General features: G+C 36.7%; 1 protein-coding gene across 1 annotated transcript; it reads left to right on the top strand.

Moving 5' to 3' along the window:
• Nucleotides 1-7,270: 7,270 nt before the first annotated feature.
• Nucleotides 7,271-10,854, top strand: LOC144641863 (uncharacterized). Its single transcript, XM_078500878.1, has 2 exons — nt 7,271-7,838; nt 8,821-10,854. Exons 1-2 carry the CDS (start codon nt 7,475-7,477, stop codon nt 9,090-9,092), a joined length of 636 nt encoding a protein of 211 aa, XP_078357004.1. The 5' UTR covers nt 7,271-7,474; the 3' UTR covers nt 9,093-10,854.

Below are 10,854 nucleotides of genomic sequence, written 5' to 3'. Positions count from 1 at the left end.
CAATCAATGGACACGTCCACTGTCTATGACGTCACAGTAAAATGTAACGCAACATCACGGTATTTGGGTATCATGGTGTGTCTGTGTATTGCGTCTTCTCAGTCTTGAGAAATATCCATCCGAAAATAAGTCCCCCTCTCCCCCTTAATATAAGTCCTCTTAGTTGCTGTAAAAACGTTTGAGATATCAATATACTTTAAAAACCTAATTTTTACAAAAAAAAATCCTATAATCTTAAAACCAGAAGACAGAGCTTTTTCTTACTTCATGAAATGAGCCTCAGAGCACTAAAGTTTTGTATCTGCAAGTTTTATGGCAATCGCAACTCTCTGCAGGAAGTGTTGGTTTAAATCTACTCTGAAACTTGAATGCTGTAGTAATGCACTTGAGTTAGTTGATGCACAAATAGCGGAAGAATGCACGTGCAACGAAAAATCAGCGCGCGCAACTAGAATACATGTACCACATGTACAACATGTTCGTTGGATAAGGCGAGCTGCAGACTCTGGAGACTGGGCTATACTGACAAAAGGTGAAGGGAGGGGTTGGGGGTGGGGGTGGAAAGATCCAAACATTATAAAATTGAGATCAATGTATCAGTAAGGGTAACCTTCCATGAAAAGTCGCAACATAATCTCTAGAACTCTTAGAAAAAAATTCGGACTTTATACATTTGTTAAATTTTCATGAGGTATCTTCTTGTAAATCAAGGCAGATATATTTTAGAGCTTTGAACTTTAGATGGCTACTTTATTGAAAACTTGCACCTCAACTTCAAATGTTTTTTTAATAAAAGAAACACTTCTTCACACATTATATTTGATAGTGCAATCAGAAAAATCTACTTAGTAGTGAGAATAAAGGGCCTTCACGTTGTCTTCGGCTTCGCCATCGTGATTTGAGAAGTATTTTCTATTGGGTACTCCCAGAGGACGTTTTGTATTGGAACACGTTTTGCTTCCTGGGGAGGCCGCTTATAAGAAATTTCTTTTAATTTTGATACTTTTTGACCGTGATAGAACGCCACAATTATCTCTGGGGTCAGTTCTTTCTTTAAAATCTGGCAACACTTCACGGACGGTGTAAAACCGTGACCTGTAGTCACTTATTAAAGTCAATGTGGCTTTATTGATAGCCTGAGAACAAGCGTTTTGTTTGATGTCACGCGCAGCCATATTGGTGTACGAGAACAATTCAACTCAACTCAATTTTAATTTTGTTTTTTGTTTAGAATACACTTTTCAAGATTGCTTGCCCTCGATAATAGTTACAACAAACTGAGGTGGGGAAAGGATTAAATCTGTTTTAAAGAATCAGTAAAAACCCGCGTGTAGACCTATTTTAGAGTGGCACAGGCGTGGGGTCTCAGTGGCTGTGGTTCTCAGGTTCTTCCAGGGCAGTACAGAAGTTCTGTCGTTCTCATTTTGTCCCAGTCCGTCCACTCCCCCAGTCTCACCTCGTGCTGCTAGGATGTGCTCAGGTCGGGTCAACCGGCGCTAGGCTACACGCGGGTTCTGTATTCTTTTTCGTTGGGAGTAAATCCGTGTATTTTTTCCACAAACATCTCTACAATATTGAGTGGGTCACTAATATCAACAATTTTTTAAAACCCTATATATTACATAAAATTAAAGTAGGTGGGTAAGTAGGTAGGTTAGTAGGAATAATTTAAATTTATAGTTTATATGGTGAGAATTCCCTTTCATAGTACCATGGTAGTCTCCCGAAGACTGGCTTGCTTTATGATATTTACCAAGCCACGCACGATCATTCGAGGGCCTTCTGGTATTAAAATACCTATATGACGGAATAGAAAATCTTAATACTTATATTTATGCCTTTCTTGTTGCTTTACATTCTATATGTTGTTACTGATATTGACATATTTTCTGTTGGCGATCTGGTTCAAAACCAAATTGTTTTAGGCCCAAAAATTAGGGTACAAAGTCTAGTAGAGACTTAGGGAGTAAGGTAAACTAGAACGTGGCCATATTGTTTTTACTTTATTTTGCCTTGGTCTGTATGAATAAATACAAAGTCAAGCTATGCGGTGGGCTGGAGGAAAAATCATGAAATCTGTGCATAAACAAGTACTGATCATGAAAGATTGATTTACTCAGTTATACCTAACCATGCCAGATCCCCATGCCATTAAGAGTCACTGAGTGTTCGCCTCTTTATCTTATACCCAGTACCTATTCAGCCTAACAGAATAAGAGAGTTGAAGCTGTTTCTAAGAGGTACGCTGATACACGTCCGGCAGTGAAAACCCTCAGTTAAGACTGATTTGGGCCATGAACTTCAATTAAATATTTCCCTATGTCAATGTTCTTTTATATATATATAATATCCAGCATTAAACCTAAAAGTACTGTACGAGCATTGGATTAGGAAGACCCTGATAAAATTCAGTTCCTACTTTCAAGAGTACGCCAGGACTGCAAGGTAAATCGTATAAGGAGTCTTTTTAAAAATGATAACAAGTGAGTTAAAAACCACTGTACTGAGTCGAACCTCAAGTAGGTGGGCCGACCATTTTGTTGCATATACGGAAAAAAGTCCTTTGCGAAAAGTCTTTGTGGCACGAGAGAAAATAAAGTTTTACATGTGGTTGCTTACGAAATGTAAAATTTTCCGCCCACACAACTGGGCCATGCACAAAGAAAAGAAAAATGAAAATTGAAATGCTTGGCCGAATACAAACAAACGCTCGCAGAAGTTGACGCACTTAACTAGAAATAGTTTCTCCTTAAAACATTTCTAACACAACAAGCTTGGGCTTGAGCAATGATTCTCAAACCATAAATTAAAGTTCTTTTTTACATGAGCAAAAACATCTAAAGGGCTTTAGCTAGAAACTGTCGTTTAGTCTTGCTCTAATTCGACAAGTAAAAAGTACCGAGAAGAATTTTGAAAACAAGAGAAGGAATATTAACCTGGAAATTTTTTGGGTTCGATCAGGACACGAGCAGATATCCTTCACTTTAAGTCCCAAGGAAAGAAATCATTTTTTTAGGAACTGTTTTCTTTTTTCCATGCGTTAAATCAGTGTTGTAGTTTACACGGTTTATATACTGATAGAAGTTAAAAAACTTAAAGAATTCCTAAACGATGGCAATATTTGTCTTGTATCTTCCTCTAGATCTATTATTTGTAATTCTTTGGCTTCAGTAACTGAAGTCCTTTCAGCATTGCCTCTTTTCATTGTTGACGACACGATCGAAACCTTGTTCTTCTGTCATATTTAGTCTAGGTTTCTTTCGAACGTAATTGGCAGAAGGGGTTTCCGGCTATGCACTACATTGCATTAGGCAGTTGTTGTTGTTGTTAAAAAATCTATAATATAAAAAATGCTATTTAGTAACAAAGTCCTTAAATTAAAAACAATATAAGAAACAGCAAGGTAGAAGGGGTTTTCGCTATGCTGTCCGCTTGGCATCTTTATAATTAAATGCTATTAGCAAATCTAAAAACAATGTAAGAAACAGCAAGGCAAAAGGGCTTTCCGGTATTGCATTAGGCAGTTGTTGTTGTTTAAAACTCTTTAAAAAATGCTATTTAGTAACAAAGTCCTTAAATTAAAAACAATATAAGAAACAGCAAACACGTTAATTTCAATAACAACAACGATGATAAGTTTATTCGTAACAAAAACAGTAAAAAGAAACGGAAGTAATACAAACTGACAATAAGAAAGGCTATATCTACAACAAGTTTTTGCTTACATCAAAAAACACGTCCAATAAACCGTCAGCTAGCGTTTGTGTAAACAGGTTGGCCTTCCAGCTATATCACTGAAGTGTTTCCAAATCCACTTTTCCCCCTCCGTCTACACGTGCGTAGTTAAATTAATCTAACTGATTTGAAACTATATACGAAGCAAAGAGTTACAATCATCTTTTGAAAGAGAGTGAACCTTAAGTGATCTGCCTGGAGCTAAGTGACAAAATGAAACTTATCTCTATATTGATGTTTCGCTGACAAAGGAATTATTCTTCCTTTTTTCCTCGCAAATTAACTGTCAGATGTAGAGCAAAGAGCTCAAATACATCGAGATGAATTTGACAGGCAGACATGATCGATGTGAAGCCGAAGCCTAAACATCAGGTGCCACAAATATAATGGTTGCCTTGCGATGTCGACTTCGCGAAAAAAAGATATAAAGATGATTATTAGAAATCGTAATAGAACAGGTTACATTACTTCAAAGGTTGCTGTATCGCTCACATTTTCTATGCTGTACTATCAAAACACGGCCCAATTAGTGAATTTTCTTGTTACGATGTAATGATTTCCCAATACAATTAACTGTCCTTGTTCTCAAGCTAAATTAGTTTAACAGGGAGCATTGAAATGGGCGGATCTCAATCGCCGTCACCTGCTGGCTCTGATTCCAAATTACAACCGCAATGGTTTTATCTCGAACTCGAGTTTTTAAAAACATTTGGCAAAACAGCGAAGACCTTGTAAAGTCGCATTGTTTAAACCGATCAATAACGATTCTTTTGTTGAATTTTTCAAATGTTACAATTCGCCACGCAAGTCGGTGGTAAACTCTAAAAGTCGGAAAAAGGAGAAAAAAGAAAACACGGGTAGCAGATCCGGTCCTTTGAGACGTGCATCTGAAATTTTCTCCTCTCGGACATCTGTCTCGCGGTCTTTATTTTCGAATCAAATCTTCAACCCCTTCATATTATATGTCACACAAAAGACTATTTGAACAGTAAATAATAGAATCTCGGTATGGATATAAGTTAATCATCTCTCGTTCCACCGTGAATACAGAGATTATCATAATCGAAAAGAAAATCTGAAACAATCACACTCGATCAGCGGGGAAGAAAATTCTTGATACATGTTCTTTAAACAATATTGCAAGTTTTTGGATGTTGGGAGCGTGATCTTTATCGATTAGCTAACCTTCCTAACAAGGCCTTGTCGACATGTCCATCTTATTGAATTAAAAAGCAATATAATAGAAAATTAAATCTGGCAAACTAAACAGAGATACCCTTTGAAAACAAGATTTCAAAACTGTGCTTAATTATTCTAGTATTCGTAGCATTAGTGTTATAATTAGGCTGTCATCTTAATGCGATCATAATACCTTAATCTTGAAAACTAACTAAATTGAATGAAAAGACGAAAAACTGTCAGGGCCACTAACTCGCGGTGTCAGCTGATTCGGAGAGACATAAATCTCGTCAACTAAAGCCGGTGTTACAATATTTCTGACCTCTCAATACAAAACAACGAATAAGTGAGAATTGTCTGATTTTTGTTCCAAAAGTGAAGATTTAAACACAATTTTGTATGGCCAAAGTTTATTCGGCGGTCTTTTACAATTCTGTATCGAGAAATTTCGATCAATATCCGATATCTCTCTTTACACCACTTGAGTAAATAACTCACTAACTATCATATGTCAAGGTTTTTCTGGCCCTCGATCAAAGTGGTTGCCTTATCTTTAGGTTAAATAATTCTGCTGCTTCGGAAATCAGTGGCGAGCTTTTTTCCATTTCTCGTATGTTATCATTAACACACACGCCCTCGTAGAACATGTTTGGACTTGGATCCTATTTAGCGAGTTTTCTTCTCCATTAATCAAATTATATTGCACATTAGTCGAGCAATTGAGTCTGGTACGATTACTTAGCCATGAAATTTAAAACAAAACACACAGATGTAGCTTGTAAGGGATCAAGACAGATCGGTTTTAATTGTGAATGGTTTTCAGTGATACCAGTTGCGTTTATTGCGGTCAACAGCAATAGGAACGCCCGCTCAGAATTGTACGGCGAATGGGTGGGGCAAAGATAGTAAGTATTTTTCATTATAAACTAAATTGGCGCGTTCTCTCGCGAAATAAAGCGTGGATAAATAACGCAAAGAAAACCGGTATGATCATGTGTTCGAAGCCGCCTGACAGGAACTTTCATTTCAAACGTTAAATTTTCGTGATCTTTCAGTTATACAACTAAAAGAATCGATTATTGCTTTTGGATTTGTTTGTACATCAGTGAAATCCCCGATAATCCATTATCGATAAACTTGATTAGCCTCATCGAATCGCGTTAGCGGCCGGGTAAAGATTGTCTCGATTGATTCCGAGATATTAACCTTTCTTTATTGCTTGGTCAAAAGAATCCCTCTTATTTGATCCACTAAAATGACGAAATGGATGGAAAATTACTGATATTAGGCTAAGAGGAACTCATTAAACCAACTTAATTGATTCTAAATATACACAATAGGCGAGATGAATATTGCATTTAAGACCCCAAAAAGCAACTCCTTTTGAAAACGTGTTTTTCAATGGGCGCAAAACGTTCTGTTCTTAAAAGACCAACTTTTAGAGCGAGAGTATTGATACAATATGCCAGACTAAACAGAACAATCAAATCTGAACTGGTAACACATGAAAGAAATAATATCTCTCGCTCGTATTCAATCTCCTCCTTTTAATTGTTTTTCAGCGAATTAATTGCGTTTGAAACCCACAGCAACTCTCGATAATTTTCTCTTGTCGAGTTAATTTTAAAGGGATAAACTCCGAAATATCTTTTGCTCATTAAATGTGATAAGATAATTGATGAATTAAAAAGCTTTCCTGCGAGCAAATTGCTTGCTGTATCGAATGCGACCGACTTAATGAATGTAAACTCGCCAAACAGGTGTTTTGGGTTGAATAGAAATGAATATCAAATAGAGCGCTTGGCGTGTTTCGTCTTCACTGAAATAGGAAGTGAATCTAGCCCGCTACAAAAGTATTAATTAACTCTGGCGATACAATAGGCTTAAGAACAATACCAATTTTGCCCTCTCCGCCACATGTCGAAGGCGACAGTACATTTCGCTGGCAAAAGCTTTGAACAGATATCATTATCAACCTTAAGCTTTTGTTTAAGAAAAAGGCTCGATTCTACTGCTAAAAGTGGCCCGCAAAGAGCCAGAAAAACCCCAAAGTTCTTAGGAAAATTTTGTTCTTAATTTCTTCATCTCAAAAACTTATATTAAATTTGCAGGCTTTATTTATTCCCTATCACGGTCTAATAAGACCAATTTAAATCATTAAGGCAAACTCCCTTGTCGCGCAAAATTATAGGTTAATGTTTGAGTTAAAAGGATACGTGAACAATTTGTTTGTTTATTGTGAAGATACTAATAAGTCGGTTCTTTCGATTACGTATTGTATGGGGCCCTCTAATCAATTTTACCAATGGCCTAATGAGAAAACAGCATATTTTTGAGGGCCGTCCATCGTTTAGCAACTGCTATTATGAAATTAGCAACTCAACAGTTGCCAATTTTGTCGGCTGTGTGTATAAAAGGCTGCTATTAACGTGCAAACGCACACTCTAAGTCAGCTGCGACACAACAGTAGTAAGCTCTGTGCGCTCCGCACTAATTGGTGAACCGGTGAAAAAGTTGCTCGAAATTTTTCACCCATTTCCCGTTCCGTCACTGACTAACCATGCAGGCGTTTAACAGTCCGTACGTCTGCCCGTATTTTACGTGCTCATCCCCGTATTGCCTTGCGTTGAGAAGTAGCGCTGTGGCATCGAGTTTATCAGTGAACAGACCGCCCACAAGCCCGAGTAGTCAGTCCAGTGGAATATCCTCCTTTACCATTTCGTCGATTTTGTCACGATCCGAGGAACAGACGAGTAAGGCAGCGAGATCTGAAGAAACGACTGTATCCAAGTCCTCATCCGAAGGCAGCTTGAGTCAGTTTTCTCCCTACACTTCGCATGTTTCAATGGAGAGATTTCATCCTTATCATCGACCTTTGACAGCCAGCGCTTTTGCGCGAACAACCTGTAATGCTTTACAAAAAGGTGAGCCTTAGGAGATAAGTTGGTTATCACACCCTTAGGGATCGTGTCAGTATATATCTTAGGTGTCCACTGGAGTGCATGAGACAAGGTTTTTCACATTTTCAATACAGATTCTTGGGGCCTAAACTGTATAGTTCTATATATTCTGTTGATGGTAACTGTTTTATCTAAGAAATGTACTTCATTTAAGGTTTGGTCTCTTTCTTTGGCAGAGTTTGGAGGGGGGGCTGGTTAGGAAAACCGGCACACTTCAAAAAAATGTTGTAGGTAACTGCTTTCCATCTAACGCACAGGAAAAAATTGCATCTTTTCCGTACTTTCCTCAGTAGAAATAACATTTAATCTCACCAATTTTTTTGCTGGTTTAAATTGGAATTCGCTTTTCATTACGTGTTTATGATTTTTAAGTGTTAGAATGGGTAATCTAAGTTCGATCGAGTCGAGTTGCATGTTTTGAAAACTACTTTTTGGACTTAATTTTCCGAAAAACCATTGTTTTGAAACGTTTGATGGATTAATTCACATCTGAAAATTGTAAAAAATTAAAGACCTTTAGCAATGCTTAAAAGGCTTCATCAGTTATAATCTCACTTAATGTTTGTATCATTTTTGTAAAGAAAGATACAAAAAGAAGTTAAACTATAAGAAAAGTCTTTTTGTTAAAAAAATAAGGGTAATCCCTTTTGCGAGTTTTTCCCATGCGAAACCTCTTTTAATTGCTTTTTTGCAAATTGTGTCTCATTCAATAACATAAAGCTCTCATCATGTGAAGCTAGAGTAATTAAGTTTTTCAATTTTTTAAACCAAGACAACCCCTCTTACTAAAGACTTTATTGTGTTTTAAAAGACTGAAAGACAAGTTCCATACATGCGATAAGATCTGTATTAGAAACAAACGAGAAATAACAAGACGGATAGATCGCCCTCTCCTACTATCTTTATCATGCTAATTTGCGGCTACAATTATATTTTATTATTGCAGAAGGAGAAGCAATCCTTTCAGTTGTTCATCATGAGGAAAACAAGGCTTGGAACTTCAAGCAAGGAAAGCCAAAGAGAATTCGCACGATTTTCACGCCAGAACAACTCGAGCGATTGGAAAAGGAATTTGATCGACAGCAGTACATGGTCGGGGCCGAGAGACATTACCTTGCCGCCTCGCTTAATCTGACTGAAACACAGGTTAAAGTCTGGTTTCAGAACAGAAGAATAAAGTGGAGGAAACAAAAGATGGACCGTCCAAGTTCAAGTTAAAAAAAAAAAACAGACAAACGAAAAAAAAAAATGACCCGAATGTACTTCCAAGAAAAAGTCATGAACGCCCAAAGCGCTCAATTTGGCGACATGTTGTACATGTGAGAGAAAACAAGCTGTCCAACTGTACGAATTAGTGTTTTCATTACGAACAATTTTACACAAATTAACAGGGAAATCTGTACACATTGTAAATTTTTCGAGCTGGACCAGCGAAATTTGAAACACACCCTTCATTTCACTGAATGTTAATCTCGGTGATAGCTTGTGCAGGCAGTTAGCGGTCGTAAAAAATGTAAATAGAGCTCAGTACCATCTATTAGTACCTATAACTACGTAATGAATAGTTATTTACCCGACTTCTTTATTGAGTTATGATTGAAAAATCGGGTAATCGTTCGGATTTGCGACATTATGTCCGGTCTCATCCCATAATTCTTATTGTGAAGCGCATTGAGCTTTTTAAATGCGCTATATAAGAACCTATATCATTCATCATTCATAATTTTATTTGTCAAATTTTATAGGGGTTCGGGTGTTTCAAAACTCGTCCCTTCACCATATATACAAGGCCCGAAAAGGTTAAAGTATAAATTGTAAATAAGAAATTGTATTGTATGAATAAATATATAGCAAAGTTTTATATATTCACAGAGTAAGAATACAAATTGTATTATAGTATATACACATCAATGTTTAGCAAAATTTGTCACGGTTATTATGTTTTTTGTATCACACAGTTGCTAAAAGATTTAGTAATTTAAAATTCAGCTGGACCTCTCGTCGTCCCTGTAAAGTAGTTTACTGCCTAAGAAATTAATTAAGTGCTTTGTGTGCCTTAAAGTATTAAATCAAGAACTTTTCCGGCCACAGTAAACACTGGATTTGCTTCGTTAAAAGCTTTAATATTAATTCGCCCACAGTGAAACCACATAATAAAGAATTAAAAGCAATTACGACTTTCAAAAGAAGCCTTTGGCAACGAGAGTGTTTTGAGAAGAATGCGACTTCAAAGAGTCTGAAAACAAAGCTTTCTGACAGGGTGGAATTTTAAACCTAGTTTGACGGCGATAATGGTGATTCACACAGGAACAAAAGGCTTTTATGTTCTACATCATGTGCACCTTAATACCGATGAAACAAAAGGTTTCTGTAACCTCATTAAATTTTTATTATTTTACTTTGAAATGCAATATCGTCCTAATGTTACCATTAACTTCTAAATTACCCTCACTGTCTGGCGTTAAATGACTTACTTTATGACAAAAAACTGACAAAAAACAAATTGGCTCTCTAGGCAACGAAACATTTAGTCGTCACAGTTTTAGAAAATCAGTCCACAGATCACAATCGAGAATGATGTGAAAAGATGACTTTTGCTGGTTTTTTTTTTTGTGCGTCTTTTAAGTTTCCTTCAGTTATAGACAGTCGACCAGCAAACGTAAAAACATATCATATAGGGTTATCAGTATTTTAAAACCAATATTCAGCCTTTTTTCAGTAGACTGGCCAATGATAAAAATTCTCACAAACTGTTTGCATTTCGTTTTGCCTGTAAGATGTGATCGCTACAATATGATCTGACATTTAAAATCTGAATCACTTTTAAGGCTTTTCAGATAATATTCAACAGAAATAATCCGTTTATGGCAATTAATGTCCGTGCAAGTTTTATACCTTTAGACCGCTTTATTTGAATCGAAATGAGGAGACAGGTTTTAAAATTTCAACTCATCAGTAATCATTGCCTCCGTCGAATGAC

This window comes from Oculina patagonica, chromosome 2 (assembly GCF_052425735.1).
Source record: "Oculina patagonica isolate OP01 chromosome 2, crgOcupat, whole genome shotgun sequence".
NCBI classification, from domain to species: Eukaryota; Metazoa; Cnidaria; class Anthozoa; order Scleractinia; family Oculinidae; genus Oculina; species Oculina patagonica.
The sequence above is the reverse complement of the archived record's forward strand: the minus strand, read 5'-3'. Positions and strand labels throughout refer to the sequence as shown.

Excerpts from the sequence above, each read along its gene's own strand:
- LOC144641863 (XM_078500878.1), top strand. The coding sequence starts at position 7,475 with ATGCAGGCGTTTAACAGTCCGTACGTCTGCCCGTATTTTACGTGCTCA. Across the intron at positions 7,839-8,820 it reads CTGTAATGCTTTACAAAAAG|AAGGAGAAGCAATCCTTTCA; the intron begins GTGAGCCTTAGG and ends TTATTATTGCAG.